The 24186-nt window shown below is 35.1% G+C and overlaps 1 protein-coding gene across 5 annotated transcripts in view; it reads right to left on the bottom strand.

The window, feature by feature from the left end:
• GRID2 (glutamate ionotropic receptor delta type subunit 2) overlaps window positions 1-24186 on the bottom strand; it is a 1449748-nt gene that overhangs the window by 243750 nt on the left and 1181812 nt on the right. For all 5 annotated transcript variants that reach the window (XM_079153230.1, XM_079153229.1, XM_079153231.1 and 2 more), the window contains one exon: window positions 22320-22458. In XM_079153230.1, coding sequence (XP_079009356.1) covers window positions 22320-22458 — 139 coding nt within the window. The remainder of the gene's footprint in view (window positions 1-22319; window positions 22459-24186) is intronic.

The raw sequence follows: 24186 nt of genomic DNA on the forward strand, positions 1-24186 counted from the left end.
CCTATCAAACAGAGTGAAATAATAATTTTATGCTGAGGTATTTGGAAGTTTGAATTAGATACTGCAAGTAAGACACTTTGCTTAGTGATTAACACTCTAAGTGCTCTATTAGTAGTGATCACAATTACTAATTTTATTATCACTATTATCCATTTTACTTGCTCCCTGCTATTCCCTTTGTTTCTAGAATTACCATTTCCTAATTTTCCTATCAGTTAGGTTCATTCTTAGCTAATCATTCTTCCTTATCTGTGGTCTTTCATTCTAACTTCCCTGTTCATACAATCTGTCGTCAAATTCTGTACATTTTACTTTCCCAATCTTGAAAATCTGTGGTCCATTTATCTTTAAAAAAATGTTTTTGCCAATATCCTGACCATTTTTACTTACCCATTTCTAAGTCTTCTCTGTCTCTACTTTAACCCACTGCTAATCCATCCTCCATACCACAACTTAAATGTTCTTTGCATGAACATTACATATGCTCAGGAAATGTGTAATTTAGGGCAGATCTAACCATACTACTGCCTAGTTTAAATATGTCTTATATAATCCAGAGCCCTTAGAAAATGCTTCCAATTCTTTTAGCCTTCAAGATCCTTCAAAAATTTCCCTTAAGTATTTTTATTTCCATTATTAAAAATAACCATTTCCCCCATTTATGTTCACAATTAGACTGAACATACCATTTCTTCATTTTTGGGTTTATCACATCTTCACAACTTGGTGGGTGTTTTCTCCACAAAAGAAACTTCCTTGTCTACCTGGTGAATTCCTTCCCTTTAAGACTAAACTCCACTGTCTCTTCAGTGGTCTTCTAACATTTAGCATATGTTCACATTTTAGCATTGTGTTATGAAATGTTGCTTCTTTATACACCTTGTTAGAATATGTATTACTGATTCTTATTACTTGTTAAAATTTATGATTGAAACATAGCCAGGCACTGGGTCTGGAAAATAGTCAGCCATCAATGAAGCGCATTTGTTTTGGCTAGTCTTTACTAGAAAAATACTTTTGGAAAATCAGATTCCTATTTAACTAGCACTGCATAAAAAATGGGATTTTAATTATATATTATCAGTCATTTGGTGGGTGACTTATCATGGCCAGAAGTATTTTTGGTTTAAAAAAAAACACAAAAACCAAAAAACAATATTTTTTCCCCACGAGATCTTTGGGAATTTCCCTTGCAACAAAATCATCTGGGAAAGCGTTGTCAGTGAATTGCTTGCCAAAGCATTTTGCCATGTATGTAAAGTAAATAAATTCAGAAGCAAAGCAAGTAAAAAACAATCCAAACAAACACGAATGAAAAAGGTATTTGGAAGAGTTTATAGACTATGATTTTGGCAGACATCAGACCTGGAACAAAGTGGACTGTCTACTCCTAAAAACTAACCAAGCAGACAGAAGGAAGTGGGTTGTCCAATGAGTGATTTTCGACTGAAATGTCAGAAGCAAGATGAAACAGAATTGCTCAACTAACTCTGTCAACTGAAATAATTAAAACATAAGTAAAATAATTCATGATTTTAATAGTTAAAGAAGACATAAATATCAAGAACAAGAAGAGAATAGCCACCTTTGGTAGTATCATTATTGTAGAAAATTAATTTCAGATTTTTTTTCTAGTAGGATATTTAGATAATGAGGAGGAAGAAAATGTGTGTGTTCTACTTAGAGAAGAATGAAATAGGCACCATCCAAAGGCTGTCCACCCTCATATTGTGGCATAGCCAATGGCCAGCTGCTCTTTGAGAAACCATATTCCTCATTTTAGTACTCCTTTTCCTCAGATACAAGTTCATAACGAAAGTCTGATGAAATGCATGGGTTTTAAGAGCATATGTAGAAGTAAACAGAACTCCTTGCTGTCAACAGGGAAGTTCAGCTTCAGATGGTCTGGTTTATGAAGAGCTCAGGGAGCCATCTTTAGTATCCAAGTGGAATACAATTTAGTTTCCAGGCTCAGGAAAGAGATGAACATTCCTTTATCTCCGTAATACAGGTTTATTAGTTTAAAAAGATTAAGGTCATGTAACTTAAATGGAAGAAATAGGGATTTCTCATAGATTAGATCATATGACTTTAAAGTATATGTTATGGGGAAGGTAATTCAGGGAGCCCAGCTCTCTTTGAGGAAACCACATTTCAGTGATGAAGTGCTAGTCTTCATTCCTCTCCTTGGTCCTAGAACTGCTCTCTTCTCAGGGCAGTAGAAAGCCCTTAGAAGAACAAGCGGAAGTCTGAAGTTGGAAGGACACAAGGCAGGGCAGGGGGTGGAGACTTCCTTTTTGGGGAAGCAGAGAGTTTTGCAAGCAAGACCTTCTGTATAGGCAGAGTGCTTTGTAAGAGCAAAGACCAGAGAAGTATGGAGGGTCAGCAGCAGAGAGGCTCCAGGAAGAACACTGCAATATGGCCCAAGTGGTGCAGGATTCTCACCTCTGATTTATTCCTCTCCCTATCATCATTCTGAATCCTTCACCTGTCCCCAAACCCTCCCTTTTATGGAACAACAGAGTACCTCAGATAAAGACAGCTTCTAGTCCTTGGGCTCTGAACTTCTCTTTATTATGCATATTAATTTTACAAATTAATGGGTTTCATTGTGACATTTCCATACATGCATAAATTGTGCATTCATTCCATTGTGATCCATCTTTCCTTCTATCCTTACCCTTCCCTCTTCCTCTCTCCCCAGTCCCCTTCCCATTCCCATATAGTCTCTCTTCAACTTTCAGGACTTTATTTCTTTGGTCTGGTTAATTTCTCTTAAAATGATGCCCTCCAGTTCCATCCATTTTGCTGCAAACAATAGAATTTCATTCTTCTTTATGGCAAAATAATACTCCACTATGTGTGTGTACCTTATTTTCTTTATCCATGAATCTTTTGACAGGACCTTGGATGATTTCATATCTTAGCTATTGTGACTAGTACTACAGTAAACATGGGTATTATTTCATTTAGTTTTTTCAGTATTGTGACCAAAAGACCCAACCAGCACAATTATAGAGGAGGAAAAGTTTATTTGGGGGCTCACGGTTTCAGAGATCTCAGTCCATAGACTGCTGGCTCCATTTCCTTGGGGCTCAAAGTGAGGAAGGGCATCATGGTGGAAGAAGGTGGCAGAGGGAAGCAGCTCACATGATGATGGGGAAGCAGAGAGAGCTACTCCACTCAAAAGAAACAAATATATACCCCAAAGCCATGCCCTCAATGCCCCACCTTCTCCAGCCACACCCCACCTGCCTTTAGTTACCTCTCAATTAATCCCATCAGGTGTTTAATTCACTGATTGCATTGAGGCTCTGTAACCCAATCATTTGTTCTCTGAACCTTCTTGCATTGTTTCACTTGTGAGATTTTGGAGGACACCTCACATCCAAAACATAAGAGGTATGCGGGACCTCATTTCAGATATATATCCAGGAGTGGGAGAGCTGAATCATGCGGTATTTCAAATTTTAAACCTCCATACTGTTTATTTTTTTAAAAAATTATTTATTTTTTAATTTTCTACAGACTGCATTTTGATTCATTGTACACAAATGGAGTACATCATTTCATTTCTATGGTTGTACACGATGTAGATTCATACCATTTGTGTAGTCATACAGGTACATAGGGTAATGATGTCTGTCTCATTCCACCATCTTTCATACCCCCCCTCATTTCCTTCTACATAATCTAAAGTTCCCCCATTCTTCTCTCACTCCCCATACCCCAACCCCATTATATATCATTCTCCACTTATCAGGGAAAACATTCAGCCTTTGGTTTTTTGGAATTGGCTTATTTCACTTAGCATGATATTCTCCAATTCCATCCATTTATTTGCAAATGCCATGACATTATTCTTCTTTATGGCTGAAAAATATTCCATTGTGTATCTATACCACAGTTTCTTTATCCATTCATCTGTTGAAGGGCATCTAGGTTGGTTCTACAACTTACCTATTGTGAACTGAGCTGCTATAAACATTGATGTGGCTATGTTACTGTAGTATGCTAATTTTAAGTCCTTTGAGTATAAACCAAGGAGTGGGGTAACTGGGTCAAAAGATGGGTCCATTCCAAGTTTTCTGAGGATTCTCCACACTGCTTTCCAGAGTGGCTGCACCAATTTGCAACTCCATCAGCAATGTAAAAGTGTGCCCTTTTCCCCACATCCACGCCAACATCTATGATTGTTTGTGTTCTTGATAATAGCCATTCTGATTGAAGTTAGATGAAATCTTATAATGTGAAGAGAGAGCATACAGAATTGGAGAAAATCTTTTCCACATGCACTTCAGATAGAGCATTTATCTCCAAAATTTATAAAGAACTTAAAAAACTTTACACCAAAAATACAAAGAATCCAATCAATAAATGGGTCAAGGAACTGGACAGACACTTTACAGAAGACATACAGACGATTAATAAATATATGAAAAAGTGTTCAACATCTCTAGTAATTAGAGAAATGCAAATTGAAACAACTCTAAGATTTCATCTTACTCCAATTAGAATGGCTTTTTCTTAATATTTTTATTTGTTCTAATTAGTTGTACATGACAATAGAATGTATTTATACATTTTGATAGATCTGGAGTGTAATTTCTCATTTTTCTGACTGTACATATTGTAGGATTACTTTTCTACAGTCACTGTACTACTTTACATTCCAAACAACTGCATAAAAAGATTCTTTTTTCTTCACACCCTTGCTATTTTTTAATCATTATTATTATTGCCATTCTGACTGGGGTTAGATGGGATCTCAATATAGTTTTCATTTGTTTTTTTTCCGATGGCTAAAGGTGCTTAGCATTTTTTTCTTATATTTATTGGCATTCATATTTCTTTTTCTGAAAAGTGATTAGGTCATTTGCCCATATATTATGGATATTAATCCTCAGGCAGATGTATAGCTGGCAAAGATTTTCTTACATTCAAATTTCTTTTTGTTGATTATTTCCTTTTCTGTGTAGAAGATTTTTAATTTGATGCACTCCCATTTATCAATTTTTGCTTTTGTGTCTGAATATAGGAGTCCTGCTCAGGAAATTATTGCCTATGCCTATATATCTTGAAGTGCTTCCTCTTTGTTTTCCTCTAGTGGTTCAAAGTTTCAGATTCTATATTAAGGTCCTTAATCCATTTTGAGTTTGATTTTTGTACACAGTAAGAGAGACATGTCAAGTTTCAATCTTCTGAATGTAGAAATCCAATTTTCCTAGTACCATTTGTTTAAGAGGCTGTCTCTTCTCTAATTTTATGCTTTTGGCACCTTAATTGAGGATCAGTTACCTATAGATGCATGGATAAATATTTAGATTCTCCAATCTGTTCCTTAGGTCTCTATGTCTGTTTTTATGCCAATACCATGATATTTTGATTACTCTGACTTTGACAAATATTTTGAAATCAGAGATTGTAAAGCCTCCAGCACTGCTCTTTTTGTTCAAGATTTCTTTGTCTATTCAGGGTTTTTTTGTGCTTACATAAGAATTCTAGGTTTTTTTTTTTTTTTTTTCCTTGATCTGTAAAGGATGTCTTTGGTATTTCCATGGGAATTGCATGGAATCTATACATCACTTTAGTAGTGGTGCCATTTCAACAATATTAATTCTCCCAGTCCTTGAACATAGGAAGTCTTTTTACCTTCTAGCATCCTCTTCAATTTCTTTCTTCAGCATTTTGAAATTTTTATTGAAGAGGTCTTTCACCTCCCCAGATTGAATTTTTCTAAGTTCTTTTTTAACTATTGTTGTTGTTTTCTTGTGTTTTTGTCTTAGGCTATTGTGAGTGGAATTGCCTTCTTGATTTCTTTCTCAGCCAATTCATTATTAGTGTATAGATAAGCTATTGATTTTTGGTTTCTTTAAAAACCCACTGTTCATTCAAAAGTGTTTTTTCAATTTGCATGTGTTTGTATAATTTCTATATTTCTAGTTTCATTCCATTGTGATCTGAAAATATGCAAAACTTATTTCAATTTTTAAAAATTTGTTAACACTTACTTTATGGGCTAATATGTGGTCCATTTTGGAAAATGTTTCATAGGTTGATGCAAAGAATGTATATTCTGTAACCATTGGATGGAATATTCTGTAGCTATTTACTAAGTCTATTTGATTTATAGTTTAATTTAACTATAATTTTTTATTGATTTTTCTCTCTGGATGGTGAAAGTAGGGTATTGAAATTTCATTATTAGTGTACCATAGTCTATTTCTCCCTTTATATCTAGTAATGTTTGTTTTATAAAATTGGGCATTCTAGTGTTCGGTACGTATATATTTATGATTAGTATTTGTTCTTGATGAATTGTTCTCTTGATCTTCGTCTCCTTGGATTCTGTCTTAAATTCTGTTTTGTTACATATAAATATAGCTATTCATAACTGCTTTTGGATCCCATCAGTTTAGAATTTCTTTTCCTATTTTTTTCACTTTTAGTCTGTATATATCTTTGCAGGTGAGGTGAGTTACTGGCAGGCAACAAGTTGTCAGATCTTGTTTTCTAATCCAATCAGTCTGTATCTTTTAATAGGTGAAGTAAGAACATTTATTTCTGTTTCGTTATTGAAAGGTATAGAATTGTTCCTTTTGTTGATTTTCTTGTTTGTTTTGAATATTCCATGCCCATTTATTCCACTTTTATTAATCCTAGACTCTGATGGATTACTAAATTGATATTTGATCCTCCTATTTCTTATTTGCATCTCACTCTTCCAGGGAGATTTTTTCTTTTTCATGCTTTCATGATTGTTCTTGTCTCTTTTCATTTTCTGGGTGTAGGATTCCCTTAAGTATCTTCTGTAATACTGGCCTAGTGGTTATGAATTACCTTAGTTTATGCTTATCTTAAAATGTCTATACTTATTTTTCAATTTTGAAGGATAACTTCGATGAATATAGTAATGTTGGTTGGAGGCTATTTTCTTTCAGGATTTGAATACATTGTTTTAAGTCTTCCCAGACTTCAGAGATTTTGCTGAGAAATGTGTCATTATTCTAATGGGTCTACCTTTAAATGTGACTTGGCACTTCTCTCTTGAAGCTTTAATATTCATTGTTTTGTACTTTTGGCAATTTAACTATAATATATTGTAAAGAGGTTCCTTCCTGGTCTTATATTTCTGGCTAAATCCTTCCTATTCCTGGATGTCTCTGTCTTTTCCAAGGTTTAGGAAATTTTCTGCTGTTACTTGACTGAATAGATTGTTTGTGCCCTCTACAGAGCTTTTTTCCCTCTGGCATGCTGATTATGCAAATGTTTGATCTTCTAATTTTGATGGTGTCCCAGAGACCTTGTACATTCTCTTCACTCATTCTTATTTTTCTTTCCGAACTATTTTAGAATGCTCACTTGATTATTATTTTTAAGAACTGCTTAAAAAGCCATCAGAATTTTGAATGTGATTGATCTGGAAATATCAATATTCATAAGGAGGACAACTCTCCTTTCTTGGAACACCGTCACTCTGTGGTGGATTACTGGGTGCAGGAATTATAGTTCCTTCAACATAGCTGAAGTCCTTCCTAATAGATGTAGGAATATTCCCCAAATCTCTCCCCAACAGAGTAATCAGAGGCATTCCTATCTCCATGTGGTACAGATACCACAGAAAAGTGGAAGTTCATGTAAAACAGATAGTTGAAAAAAATGGATGCCATACACTACTTACGAGCATATATTCCTGCGATTGGAAAAATTTGTACTTCCATGCAAATTTAAAAATTGGTTCAAACTGTGGATAGAATAGGTCTTTATTGAGAAATGCTCTGTTCTTATTGCTGTTAAGCATAATTAATAAAAATGACTATTAAATTCTCTCCAAAATGACAGTGAAGATTTATCATTTGTGATAATGGTCAATTAGTTATATATTTAATATGTATTAATATTTAATGATAGATAAGTTATTACATGTATATGTATGTCAAATGCATATATGTACAATAATACGTATATGTATATCATGAAAGGCTACTTTATATATTTACATAATATGAGATAGATAGCAAACTCCACATATTATGACATAAATATCAACTAAGCAAAACCCCACTACAAAAGGCCCCTGTGTTCTGTGAATTCAATTATCCTGTGGTTTTACTGTGCATGGTAAAACATATGTACTGCTTCTTTCTTATGTACTGTGAAAAAGATATAATACTTATTTATCCCAGCACAGCAGGAACAAATGTTCATTTATTCTAACTTTTTATAGCCAGCATTTCAATAATTCACTGTTGAATATCAGCTGATTATAAACTTTCTTTTGCAATGATATCTTCAAATAATTCAGTATACTTCAACAGTGGAATAGTGGATTTTTATATTTCTACATCCTTGAAAATACATGAAGGACTTCACTAATTCCCATGAGTTCCCCTGGGGATAATCAAATTTCTAAATAGTGTTTAAAAAGAATCCTAATACAATCATAACATCAGAGAGCTATGAAAGAGTTACCCAAGGTAGTATCTAAGTCGATTAGATACCATAAGACATATAAGCCAGTAGGCAAAACTGACTTTATTATTATTTTTTCCTAAGGTATCTTAGTGACTTAGAAAACTTAATACTGGGAATTCCTTACTCAAACCTAATTCAAAACCCCCCATATCAAAGAAGCCTCCCATTTTATTCTCAGTAAAAGTGAACAATAGCTGCTTACTACCTCCAATATATGATATTTCTTGATGTAATAAAATACTTGAGTTAAACGTTAAGTTATTTTACTTACTATCCACAGTATCTATTACTCAGTTTTTCATAGATATTAGCTATCTTCTTGTCTTCTGCTATAAGGTTTGCATAATTTATGAGCATTATAAATAGGCCATGGTGGTCTTTAAAAGGTCTTAACAACTTTTCTGCTACTAGGTCATTTTCTTAATGAGTAGCAATGCTACATTTCAAATTTATAATTGTCACATGGCTCATTCACTGTCTTCATTAATTGTTGCTGAACTTGTGCTCTCTCTCTTACACACACACATACACACACACACTCTGAGTAAGCTATCACATATTTGTCCTAATTAAACTTCATCGTACTTCTAATCACCTTGCTTAATTTGTCAAGGTCCTTATAAATTCTTACAGTATGGTTCTAGTCAATAATCACCCCTACTCAATATAGAGTAATCTGCATATTTAATAAGCTTACTCCCTATTCCATACTTCAAATCAACACTGGAAACGTTAATTAGAATCAAGACCAATGCTGACTTAAGGAAAAACCTTTATTCAATATACCCTTCAAATCTGACATTGAGCTATTGATCACTGCTTTGCACATAGCCCACTAACAAGCTATGGTACAACAATACATACTAATACTACATGAAACAATGATCCAAATAAAATACAGTGTGGATTCAAATGAGAAATCAATAGCAATTTGTATTTTTTCTCTATTAGGTCTTTTGAAAAACTCAAAACATTAATCACATTATCAAACTTTTCACAGTAGAGAGAAAAAAACATAAAGGACTAGAGAGAAAGAAGTTATCAGGATTAACAGTAAGCAAATTTACTATTCTATTTAAAGACCCAATGAAATATTCCTGTCAAAGGAAGAAGAAAGTCCTGGTGTTCGTGAATGTGCTAATGAATCTCACTAAAAACAGAAATTCTGGCTCATTATAATGTAGAACAGGAGACCAAATTTCTATTGATCACTTAAAATTTCTTAAATTCAAAAGTTCTATTTCCTCTTTGTAGCACAGAAGGTCTGTGAATTTCCCCAAACTGTTTCTTTTACTTATTTATTTTTTAAGACTCATTCAGAGAAATTATCCTGTATTCCCAATTAGGCAATATTTGGTTTCTGAGGAATTTTAACTAAAGCTGATATTAAATGTGCATCCTGATGCAGAGATGAGGTGTTATTAAAGGCCAAAATAAGATTATAAATGCTCATACTGTTCGGCAAATGTGCTCCGCACACCCAATTCAATAGTAAATCTTGAGAAATCAACATCATTTCTCCCAGAAAACTCAATCTTAATCTGGGAAAAGAGCCGAGCCAGCCAGCTGTAGACTCTGTTCCTCACCCTCCCCATCACTTGCCATTATCTGGGCGATTTGGGTGTTTTCCAAGCTCATCCTTAATATCAGGGCTTGAGAATGGGGGCTCTCACAGAGGTGTCTGTGTGTGTAGGAGTGGAGGAGAAAGCCATTAAAAATAAATTGAGTATCTTTAGATGACAGGAGCTGTGGAGGAGCTAAGAGGTTCTGAGGACTAATAGGGTCAAACAGGTACTTAGTGGGGGGTGGGGGTCAGCAAGCCAAAGCCGCGGCATGATGGAGGGGTCAGGGAAAGGAAGGTGGGACTGGAAAAACAGACATAGAAAAGGAAGACAGGAGGGTGACAAAATAGAGTTTCTGCCTGCCAATCGAGGATTTCTTTTACTAAGGTATCTCTGTGAATCTGTTTTTATCACATATCTCAAATCTTTAATAAAATACTTCATTGTGTCCTGTTTAATACAGAATTTCATAGTTGAAGGGACACTGAAAATAACCTCATTCAAACTATGGAACCAATATTTGTGCAGTGAGAGAAGAAATGGATCACTTTTTTAAAAGACAGAAAGTCGAAGTGCAAAGCGACTTAAAAAGTTCCCTGATTCTTTTAATAATGGGAAGGAGACCTGGAGGCTTGAATCTAGGTCTTCAGTCTCCTTCAGCAGTGTTTTGCCAAATGGCCCTGACTGCCCAACTTCACTCTTGCTGATTTCTGTCAATGCTCTTTCCATATTAATTTCACAAAAGCATGACCCATACTCAAAACTACCTCCTCTACAGGGTCTAAACAGAGTCCTCCCAAGTATAGAGTTTTTACCATATGAAGGAACTTGTGGTAGATAGAATTTATTAATTTAGCAGACTTCAGGTAAGAAAGAAAATAACCAGAAATAAGATGGGAATTTTATCCTTTAGAAATGTAACTTAATATGTTTCTAGGCTTAGAGGAATGAGAGAGAGAGAGAGAGAGAGAGAGCGCACAAGGATTGATTTTCTTAGAAGGATTCAGTTTATCCAGAAGAAGGAGCTCACCTTAGGGGTTGTACAAGCTTATTAGGTTGGCAAAGTTTTTGTCATGGTGAGCTCCCTGTAAACAAATTCGATGCCAATGCTAACACAGCTCAGTTCCCAGGAACCACAAATAAAGTGGGAGACAACTTTTAATTAAATGCTCACTGAAGGGTGGCTTTGAAAGACCCACCAACATGTCTTAGAGTTTATGCTTTTCTTTTTTTGAGATAAAATCCTGTCCATGACATCTAGATGGCTATATGCTCATAAAACATCCATCACCACAGTGCTTAAGTGCAAGGGTAAGTAAGCCATCGCAACACTGAACAATACACAGCGAGGAGATGAATGTCGGACTCTGTCTGCAGTGCCTGTGTGTTCTGGAGCTGAGCCTATACGATTCTGTACTAAAATGAAACATAAAAGCAGTATGAATCAGGCCCAGCTCACTTCCTAATAAAGTGTGCAATTCCCTGCTGAGAGCAATGTAATAGGATGCTACTGGAGGACTGAAGAGGAGTGAGTGAGACACGATGGAAACCTAGAGAGTACCATTTGGGGATTTCTCTCTTTTGTGGAGTAAGAGCTTGAAGAAGAAATGGCTTTTACATTTCTATTTTTTTTTTTTTTTTTTTTCGTTTTTGTACTGGGGATTGAACCCAGAGGTACTTGATCACTGAACCACATTCACAGCCTTTTTGTATTTTATTTAGAGACAGGGTCTTGCTAAGTTGCTTAAGACCTCACTTAGTTACCAAGGCTGGCTTTGAACACAGAGTCTTCATGCTCAGCCTCCAGAGATGCTGGGATTACAGGTGTGCTCCACTGTGCCTGGCTCCTTCTGATTTTTATGAGGTGTATACATACAATTCATATAGTACCATAGTCTCAAGTCAGATACAGAAATCTCTTCCTTGTTGACTCACTGAATGAATATTACTTGTTACAAATTAGGTACCAGGAATTTGGTAAGACCCTAAGTTGGTACAAAGATAATTAAAAACAGCCCTCAAGGACATGCATTGTTAACTGGGAAGGTAAAACAAGTAGAATACATCAGTACATGGCCAGATGTAATTCGGGGAGTAAACAAGGTAGATGCAAAGTGACTCAAAGAAGAAAGACACAAAATCTAGTTACAAATATGGAGGAAGGCTACCTGGTGACAGTGGTATTTGAGCTGCACATTATGATATGGTAAATAAAGACGAGCTAGAAGAGCCTGACCCAGGCTTACTGCCAGCCACTGTCATGAGCTGCCTGATTTTGAGGGTAGTCAGTCAAGCACTAAGGTGAGATTACAGAGTGAATCATTGCTACAATTCATTATCCATGCTTAAATTCGAATAAAGTTTGGCTGATACAAAAGATTTTTATATTTGAAGGGACTGGAGGACTAAGTGACAGGGCCAAAAGAAAACACACTGTAAGACAGACCACGAGGTTGGAAGTGGCAGCTGTGTCAGAAACAACAGAAGGATCAGAAAGAAACATTGAGGCGGAGATGAATTAGGTGAAAGAAAGAATATAGCATATGCAATTGTAGACAAGATGATAAGAGTAGTTAGTAACACTACTGAAAATGGGGGCAGGGTGCTGAGAGCCTGCCAGGGTGCTGTGGGAGACTACCCACTTCAGGCCGGCACCCTGACCTGCTCACTGCTCAAGTTTTAAGCACAGCCTCCTTGAGATGGGTGTAGCTTGCCAAATGCAGATCAAGCTATTTACTCAAAGACCCTTGCCACACCAAGAAGCAAACACCCAGACAAGACTCCTCCCACTCTGAAACCTTATACCTTCAGATCTCCTTTGATCTGTGCCGCTATAAAATAAAGCAAGCACAGACTGCTGGGCTGCTGCCTTGTTAGAACCAGACCCTTCTGGAAGGCTCATATCAGACACGTCCCTACTTTAAAGATATTCTTGCCCTTTGTCTTATTTTCTAATATTTCGCAGTCAGCCCATCCCTCTGACAGGAACCCTTTCCCTTGCCCACACCGGACACGAGCAAGAGCAGTGGGGCAGAATTCCAGTGTATGTGTAGACCACATTACGAGTAACTGCTAAAAAGATATGGGTTTTTCTTTTTGGGATGATGATGAAAATGTTTTAAAATTAGACTGTCATGCTTTGTTCACAAGTCTTGAATATACTAAACACAATTGAATTGTACACAGATACAGGTGAATTTTATAGGATGGTAAGTCTATCTCAATAAGATTGTAAAGTTTCTCCAGTTCTAGGGGTACTACCATGGGTCCGTTAGTACATGAAAGTTGCAACTGCTTCAGTGTTCAGTCTCTTTCATCCCTTATCAAGTCTCACATGTCCCAGTGATTTTGCTGGGACTTCAGTTCTCATCATGGAGAGGAAGTTAGATAAGGACAAAAGGCTCATCTTTTGCCTTGCAGGAGAGAAGCCTCAGAAACTTCGTGGAGCAGGGTGAAGTTCTAATTCTACAAAGGAAGTCTGCAGAACCAAAGCCTTCAGGGACACCTATCCAGGTGTTCCAATACAACTTGGAAAATTCCAAGTTTTCTCTACCAGCACCCTGACCTGAGTGTAACACATATCTTTTAAAAATGGGGCAAAAGGAAGACCATCAGTCCAGGAATCTCTATAAGCTCTTAGAGAGTAAGCTAAACGAATAGAAGCAAATGTTACCTGGGGTGCATCCAGGGTCCAAGAACAGAGCTGCTTTCTTTGTCTTTTCTTTATTTCTTTCCTTTTTTTTCATTTAATATTTACGCTAAAGCTATACCTTTTTGCCCCTAGGAAGTATAAAGTTTTAAATGATTATGGATTCTGATGAGGTCATTCAGCTAATAGGTAGCAGAGGATTTCAATGTAGATTTGTTTTAATTCATAGTCTCTTGGGCTTATTTCTAAGATACTACAGAACTTAGAAATATCTAGAATTACGTTAGCTAAATGTAATGTCATCATTTATTCTTTTCTGCAAAGCTCTTTTTTTTTAAAAAAAGAAATTTATAATGACCCCCGTGGATTTCATTTATTCAGTTGTTCATTACTCAAATCAATACAGATTTAGCATATTTGCTATTGGCAGATGATATGGTCTACAAGTGAAGATAAAAATTTTAATGTCAGATTGTCTGGGTTTATTACCCTAGCTTTTAGTTTTACCATCTATAAATTGGAGATGACAATAACATACACCCCGTTGGGTTATTATGAGGATTAAATGAGAAAATCTACGTACACTTGTAATGTACATTTGTAATGATACACTTACAAATGTCTATCACATAGCAAGCACTCAATACATGTTAGCTGCTTATATTATTTGGACTGCGTGCCAGGAACTTTGAGAGGCAATGGAAGCACAACATGAAAATGACATTATCCTTGCTTTTGAAGAATTTATAATCTCAAAAAAACATGTGAGTAGTGACTATGGGCAAATGAAAGATAGCAGAAAATAAAGGAATTGTGGGTCACATCAGGGAGAGGGAACAGCATGTACAATTTCACAGAGGCATGAAATGACCCACAAAAGTCTGGCTTGACTGGAGCATGAACGAGGGTGAGAATGGGTTCACTGGTGCAGTTGATAGAAATGAGGCTGGACCAGTACATGAAGGGCAGAGTGTATGCTGCTAATGGAGTTAAACTTATACTTTCCTTTAATGAGGAAAAGTTTTTAAGCCAATTTTGAGAATGGAAGAAGGTATAGTCTAAACTCCACACTCAGGAAAACAAACTATAATATGAAAAGAATGGAAAGAGAAACAATAGTTTCAGGTAAGAGAAAATTAAAAAGTAAAGCAGTGGTGAAGTAAAGTAAGGGATCTTTCATTGCCTTAGATTAATAAAAGATGGCTGGGGATATAGCTCAGTTGGTAGAGTGCTTGCCTCGCACATACAAGGCCCTAGGTTCAATCCCCAGTACCACAAAAGAAAAAAAAAAAGTAGTAAAAGAAGAAAAATCAAGGAAAAAAGCAGGATTTAGAGAAAAAGGTGCAGAAGCCTTGACATAATTTTAAGAATAAAGTAATTCAATCAATAGACTAAAGAAGAAAAATCACATAAGCATACCAATCAATGAAGAAAGCATGACAAATCCAACCATTGTGCATAATAAAAGCTCATGCAAAACTGGGGCAAGAAAAGAATTTCCTCAATTTGACAAAGATTATCTAAAAATAAAAATGAAATCCTATAAGCAAAATACCTATCACACCAAGATCTAGAACAAAGTAGAGATATGCACACTTACCACTCTTACTGTGACAATACTGTAAGCTCTAGCTAGCACACAAAGGGCAAGAAGAAAAAGGAAAGCATAAAAATCAGAAAGGAAGAAATAAAACTGCCCCACTGTGTAAATGGAAAAAACATTTACTTAGATCTCAAAGAAACTACCAAAGATTCCTAGACTAATAAATGAGTTTAGCAAGGTCACAAAATAAAATCAGCATACAAAAACTAACTTTATGCATACTAGTAATTAATATGTGGAAACTGAAATTTAAAGTGCCATAGTATTTTTAATCACTGGGAAGAAAAGAAATACTTAGGTATGACTCTAACAAAACATGTATAGAACCTATATGCTGAAAATTACAAAATGCTGGTGAAAGAAATCAAAGATCAAAATAAATCAACTGACATACCTGTTTATAGTTTGGAAGACTCAAAATAGTAAAGTTGTAAATTCTCCCATAAATTGAAAAACAAATTTAATGCAATTCCTGTCAAAACTCCAGCAAGATTTGTTTTGTAAATATAGATTATTCTGAAATTTATGTGGAAAGACAAAGGAAACAGAATAGCTAAAATAATCCTAGGGGAAAATAGTAGGAGGAATCACTCTACTCAATTTCAAGATGCAGTATTTAAAACTGTGTGATATGGGCCAAGGAGTAGATATACTAATCAGTATGGGCAATTGATTTTTTTTAAAGTATAAAATCATCTGAATAAAAAATAGTCTTCTTAGCAAATGTTTGTTGATGGATCATCTTAATATTCACAGGCAAAAAAATTGAACCTCAACCTAAACCTACTGTTATAATTTGGATCTGGAATGCCCACCAAAAACTCTTATGTTGAAAACATGATCCCCAGTGCAGCAAGATTCCAATGTGGGGCATTTAGATAGTGATTAGGGCTATAATCTCATCAATTGAACCAATCCACTTGATAGATTAAAAATTTGAATGGTTTACTAGGTGGCAACTATAGGCAGGTTGGATGTGGCTGGAGAAGATAGTCACTAAGGGTGTGGCTAAGGGATATCTGTCCCCTTCCTGCCTCTCTGCTTCTTAGCTGCCATGAGCTGAGAGCAGCTTTCTTCTATTGAACTCTTCTGCCATGATGTTTGACATCACCTTGGGCCTGAAGAATGGAGTTGGATGGTCATGGACTGAAACCATGAGCCCAAATAAACCTTCCTCCTCTAAGTTTTCTTTTCAGGTATTTTGGTCACAGTGACAAAAAACTGACTCATCTCTACTAAAATTGATTTGATATTTAAGTGTGAAATTATTGTAAAAACTACAAAACTGTTTGGAGAAGATCTTTGGGACTTAAGACTTAATGAAAAGACTTAGATGTGACACCAGAAACACAGTCCATAAGATAAAAATAATGATATGTTGGACTTCATTAAAATAAAATCCTTTGTCCTCTGAGAGACTTTATAAAGAAAATATAAGCTGCAGGTGAGAAAAAATATAGCAAAATCATAGGGAACAAGGAACGTATATCTAGAATATGCAAAGAACTCTCAGGATCAAAGCACAAATAAACAATTAAATTAGAAAACAGGCAAAAGAGATATTTTCCATATAAGAGGACATAAGGATTACAAATAAGCACATGAAAACATATCCAATATCACTACACCCCAGGGAAATATAAAGAACACAATAAAATATCACTACATGCCTATCAGAATGACTAAAATAAAAAATAAATGAATGATAATAGCAAACACTGGTAAGGATTCAGAGAACTGGGTATTTTATCTGAAATGTACCCTAACCAGAGTGACTTTTGCAATTTTCTCAGATTAGTATTCTCTACCTATTTAGCTAAGAGGTAGTAAAACCTCATACTCTTTTAAAATACCTTTCAAAAATATAAACTAAAGCAATGTACTTGGATTCACTATATATGTAAATGTTAGCCCGGAGATATGACATTTCTAAAGCCAAATTTCTCGTAAATTATCCTAATCCTACAATATTATCAAATTAAATAGCCATTAAATCAGATATTTGGATCAAGTCCATATCAAGGAGACCCATACTAGTTAAATACCATGGCTAGATGTGCATTAGGTACCTCGAATGACTTTCTACACATTTTTTTTTCTTGCATTTTTTTCTCTCCCATCCATTCCTCTCTAAACTGATAAAACTCTTTCTAAAATTTTGTTACTCCCTATTACCTCTAGGAGAATTTTCAAATTCCTAAACAAGTCTCACCATGACTTTAGGTTTCAGTCCCAATCTCCTTCCCATTAGATGATCTGCAAGTTTCTACTATTCCCTCTGTCCCTACATTTAACAACCACGCTTGTTGACAGACTTACTTAGATTTCTAAGCCTGGGATAAAACACACCACGTAGTACTGAGAAAAACAATTTGCTCACATTTCCAAATGTAGAAAAATGTTTGTGCAAAAATCCTGCTATTGGCATGCTTGGGATAAAGGGTTTCCTTTAGTGAGAAAATATTTATGTACTGATTCAATGTCTTCTTAGAAAGAAATTTTATCTCAGTTGGTTTGAGTCTATGGCAGCACTGACTCCATATTTTCTTTAATCCAGTCTCAAGCATCATGGAGAATGAATGCATCAAACACAAAAATACGGTGGGATGTTGGGATTCAAGCTTGCTTATAGTTTAAGGAAAAGAAAACAAGTTTCAACCATTAAAACCTAGTCTTTCTCTAAATTTACTAGTAAATATAACTGTATGAACTATGATTTCCCCATAGCTATGTCTTCTTTTATGTGGAATAAGTAGCTTTTTGGAAATTACATTATTCTAAGGGAAAATGGAGCTAATGATGATGTTGTTACCCAGTGTTTATTCCACAAGTACCTCCAAAGCTCCCCAAAATACATTTCACCATTGCCACTTTTAGCCTGGGTGCCAATAGAAAAACACATGTTCCATTTAATGCCTATATGTTTTTACCTTTCACTGAGAATAAAAAGTCCAAATTGTCCTTAGCTTCATATGGAAATGGCATCTTTTTCCCTTTTGAAACTGAGCAGGGTATCTCAATACTGCCAATCCCAGCTGTAACACAATCTGTTATACTATTTCATATCATGTAGCAGAACATCCTTGTATTGTGCTGTCATCGTCATTGAAGGGACATGAAATTGAATTTTTGGATTATCTTTTAGAGGGGGAATTCATCTTCAAAATTTTTATTAATGGCAAGTAACAAACAGAAGTTTAGATGCCATTAGATAACTAATCTTGAAAAAGGGATAATATTTTATGAAAGTTATTCAACTTCCCCAAAGTAAATCCATTGGATTTCCTCTACCAACTGTAAGACTATATGTCAACCATTTATTGAGCTGGAGCAGCGTTTCCTCTCAGGGACATTCCTCTAATCACCTCTGCCCATCCTGGTCTGGAGAAGGAACTGATGTTTGGGAAGGAAGATATGCTTGGTATATGCTTGCCAATGGCATAGCAAAATAAGGCTGGAAAAAGGCACACTGACATATACTGCTTCATTTTATGATGAGTAAATCTTATGAATATCAATAATTAAGAAGGATGACATTGAATGCTATTGTAAAAAAGTTTTTGTACTTTCTAGGAAATTTTGAATTTTTCAAGCAACTTTGTCTTTAGTTACAAATGGAACTTTGAGTGTTTCCAAGAAATATTGCAGGCAATTATGTTTACCAACACAGCTGAGGCATGAAATTAGAAGATATTTGTAAATTTGGGGAATCAGACTTCTTTTAAATTATTTGGCTTTGATTCTCCCCTTCCAAAATTAGTCCAGTGATAATATTAGAAGGGAGTTGAGATTTATTATACCCACTGATTACTTTTTATAATGCCAGTTGGCACTGAAAAGGAATAGTTTTTTTTTTAAATGAATGTTCAGTCACTTTGGATTGTAGAACTACACTTGAGGGAAATATCATGTGAAATTACAATATTTTCTTATTAGGTTTTACTTTTAGAGAAATCATAGGGGTTTAAAATTTTGAAAACAGTTTCAGCTCCCAGTTATTGCATGAAAGTCTAGATACAAACTGATGCTGTTGAAGTTAGTAATAACTGAATAAGCTCAGATACAAACACATACCATGTTGTCTGCAACTTCAGGGAAATAATAGATGAAGCAAATTGTAGGAACCACCAATAGACAGGGAAGAGACTAACAGAGAAGGTCATGGATTGTCATTGGAATAATGTGATTAGACTCCTAGCTTGTTAACCTTGTAATCTTGAGCATTTAACTTTGCAATCTATTTCCTCATCTATAAAATAGTAATAAAAATACTTACATCGTTAGGGTTATTTTGAATAGTAAATGATAAAATACTAGTTCATAGTAAATCTTCAAGAACGTTAGCCACAATTTTTGTTTACTGCTGTGATTATTGTTCTTTATTATGTAAACATTTATTTTTTTCAAGTTTTCATTTATTTATTTAAAAATGCCTTAAGGCCGTATGTAAATTACACAGATTTCTAGCTTTCAGTATTCCCAAAATATTAAAGTTAGACATAATTGATAAGGAGTATGTTAATGAAACAAAGCACTCCATTTTAATTTTTTAAAGTTATTTTGCCATTTGTGACAACATGGATGAACCTGAAGGTCATGATCAGCGAAATGAGTCCGACATAGAAAGACAAATACTGTATGATTTCACTTATCTGTAGAATCGAAAAAAGTCAGAATCTTAGAAGCTGAAAGAACAGTGGTTACCAAAGGGTGAGAGAAGGCTGAAATGGGGAGATGTCTGTCAAAGTTCCAGTTGTAAATGAACAAATTTTGAGGATCTAATGTACGGTGTGGATATTGATGGGTGCATTAATCAACTTGATTCTGTTCATGATTGCACAGTGTTCATGTATCTCAAATCATCAAAATATATGCCTTAAATATATTTTACCTTTATTTGACAATTATTTGACATGATTTTTCCTAATGTAATTTGTATTGATTGGATATGCCAAAATCTTACTTTGAATGACAGATATCAATTATAGGTCAAAACAGCTAAGGAATGGATGTATGCCTTCAGATTTGACCCCAAAGTGAAGTCCCCTCTGTTTTGTCTGGCCAGTTGAGGATTTAGAAAATATTATCCTTTACTTTCCAATACTTAGCAACGGATAAGTCTATACTATAACCTCTTTAGTGTTCTATGAAAATATAGGGCCAAATAAAAGTTCAAGGGGGATGAGAACTAGTGTGGGTTATTCAGAATATGGGTTCAGGAATTAGAAAGATTCAGGATCTGATCCTTACTCAAGCACTTATCAGTGCCATGGCTTTGGGAAATTCTTTATCTTCTCAACCTCAGCTTTGTTGCTTGTAATAATGAGTTACTGATAGTATGTATTTTAGAAGATGGTTATAAATATTAAATGAACCAATGTATCTAAAATACCTAGCATAAAGTTTGCTATCTTTCAAGTGATCAATAAATGTTAATTCTTATTTTCAAGGTTTTATTACCTTTGCTGATATTCTGGCTCGACTGCTGTAATCGTTTTCATTATTACTCACAGCATGCTGCTGGTGTGGTCATCAGTTTAACCTCCCTTGAGTCTCATTCAGTACTATTTATTACTTTTACTACCCACAGTGCTGGCTACAAGGCAAAGTAAGTTGGGAGAGAATGAGGGTTCTATGTGAAAGGAATAACTGAAAAGCGACGTGAGGAGCATGATTTAAAGAGAGGAACTGGAAATAACATTTTCATCAATGGATGAAATAATTGACTGCCTATTAACATTGTTAATTGAATTTTGGGGTTTCAATTGAAGAAAAAATCCTACTCCTTTAGAGATAATTAATTTTATTTTTTAGTGTTATGTCACGATGTTTTTATGATTTCTAATGGATTTCGTTTATATATTTTTTAAAGCAAGAACTTTTTGTTTTAAGGAAAAGTTAAATCCCTGAGAAATTCTTTAACATATCTAATTGTTCCAATATTACATTGCCAAATTTTGAGAAGTGGGAAAATTAGAACTACCTCATTTCTGGAAGAGTAAAATATCTTCAGGGAATTTTTCTTAGAACAATACATAGACATTATGTTCTAGTAGGGCACAAATTGCATTGTAGAGCTGATCTTATAACATGAAACCATAAAGCAAAACTGGTCATGGTTAATCAAAGGCTTTTGGACTCTAAGGGCTCATGGAAATGACATTTGTGAACTGAAGCACTGACTTAGGTAATTTTAAGAATTTAAGTACCATGTACCATGGTTAATGACCATTTCCTACCACTGCAAATGCAGTTGGGAAAACAACAGCAATAATGACCACATTAACTACAATGTAATGGTGAGACAAACACAATGTGGTTACTGAAATACCAAGTTTTATCTGTTAATTACCATCGCTCTGTCCCACCCCTCAATGACCAAGCTCTCAATCATCTATGTGAATTCAACTATTTACGTGCATGATGGGACAGACTCTAGGCAAAGATGGTTTTTTCAGTATGGCCTCTTTTTCCTTTTTTTTTTTTGGTGGTTCTGGGGATCGAACTCAGGGCCTTGTGCTTGCAAGGCAAGCACTCTACCAGCTGAACTATCTCCCCAGCCCGCTTTTTCCTTCCTTTTCATAATGATTCTCAGATACGATTATTCCTTGTGGGGATTAAAACTCTGAAAATACAGGAAAATGTGGAGAGTGATACTGAAATTATAGACAGAGGGGCTATGGCTCAGTGGTGGAGCACTTGCCTTGCATGACTGAGGCAATGGGTTCAATCCTCAGCATCAAACACACAAAACATAAAATAAAATAAAGGTATTGTGTCTATCTACAACTAAAATATTTTTAAAAATAAATTATAGAATTTTATTAATAAAATTTTATAAACTGCTCTACCAATACTGTATTTTCAGGAGTTGAGCTAGGTGGTAACACTGCAATGTCACAAAACTAAGCCTTTACTCAAAGGGAGGCTGTGAATTCATACTCAGATACTATTTACTTATTCTCAGATTGCTTCAGTTACTTCCATCATTTCTCTTGGTTGGTGGCTACTGGAATCTATGTCTACTTACTGGATGGAGCTTTCAATGCGGGTGATTGTGAGGAAAGCAGCAAGGTTTGCTGTGTATGATGAGATGACAATCAAAGCAAATAGCCACCAAGCCCCCATCATCATTCGAGTAGCCAGGGTTGTATATGGTACCTCCCCACCTGTGGAGAGAAGCAAAGAGATTAAAAGAATATAAGCAAGTACTTATTGAGAATCTGAAATCAAGCATATTAAATACCAAAATAACTGTTATTCAGTGAGAAACTCTTAACAACATCTGTATAGACCTCTATATTTTCGTTGCTTTATATTTCATTCTCTTTTATGAGAATATAAGAGACCCAGTCAAAAATAGGCATGATAAATATTCAATATCACATATTTAAGCGATACTCCTTTCTCTTCAATTCCAGAATTAATGCCCTTCTTACTACAGTCTTAGAAACACAGTTTGTTTGCAAGGGCTTGACCATTCACTCATGAGGTGGTTTTAAAACTGCTATGCTTATATTTAATACAACTTTTCAGATTTCCAAATAAATAAATATTAAACTGATTTTTGGTTAAGTTCTCTAGATCTTGGGATCATAATTTGACTATTGGCTTCAGCATTATCACTTTTGCTTTTTCTATTCCTAATTGACTAGCCACTCTTAAAATTTTGTTGTATAATCCTCCTTTCCACTTTTCAAAATGTTGGAGTGTCCTTGGGCTCAGTCCTTACACCGCTTCCGTTTTTGTCCACATTATCACCCTGTGCAATCGCAACAAGTTCCCTGACTTTTAATTACATCTGTGGTTTTGAAACTTAACATTTTAAGTCTCACAGTTCTTAGAGCACTATAGCAACAGGCTTACATAATGTCTACTTGGATTCTAATGGGTATCACAAACCCATCACATCTAAAACAAAACTCTTTTTACTTCCACTCCCAAATTAACTTCCCACCAATACAGTTCATATCGTGCCAGGAAATAGCATCATTGCTCATTCTCAGGTATAAAACTTGGGAATTTCTCTCTATATAACAAATTCTGTTGCTCTTACCTTCACATTATATCCCTAAACCTGTGTCATCGCTTCCACAACTAATGCATAAAACCAAACCAACATCTTGTTTTGATTGCACTATTGGATGGGTTATATGACTCCCCATTTACATTCTAGAAAGTACCACTTGAGACTATCATCATGTTTAAAAAAAAAAAAAAAAAAAACAGATCCTGGTATTCCTTTGATCAACCTCAGTGGTTTTCCATCACTCTTAAAAAAAAAAAAAAAAAAAAAAAATCCAAAATTTTTACCAAGGCTTACCAGGCTCTACATAAATGGCTTTTGGGCAAATTACCCGTCCTTATCTCTCCCCATTCTGTCAATGGCTTTTTTGAAATTTCTTACTTGGTGCCAAAATCTGACATAGGGACTTAGCACTTGGAATTTGTTCTGCCAGGAATTCTCTTTTCTTTAATTAACAAAAATGTCTTTCTACTCAATTTATTCAGGTTTCTGCTTAGAGAATACTTCCTCATAAAGATATTTTATCATCACTCTATATAAAATAATTTCCTATCATCCCATACTGCCATTACCCTTAACTTTTGTTTTTCTCAAACTTTTTATTTTTATTTTTTAAAATTGTTCTAATTACTTATACATAATAAGAGAATGCACTTTGACATATCATACATATATGAAGTATAATTTCTCATTCTTATGGTTGTACATGATGTAGAATCACACTGGTCGTGTAGTCATATATGTACATAGGGTAATAATGCCTGATTCACTCTACTCTTCTCCTATCCCATATCCCCTCCCACCTCCCTTTACTCCCCTCTACCTAATCTAAAGCAATGCTATTCTTCCCTAGAGCCCACCACCCTTATTG

Source organism: Sciurus vulgaris (genome assembly GCF_902686455.1).
Source record: "Sciurus vulgaris genome assembly, chromosome: 9".
Lineage (NCBI taxonomy): Eukaryota > Metazoa > Chordata > Mammalia > Rodentia > Sciuridae > Sciurus > Sciurus vulgaris.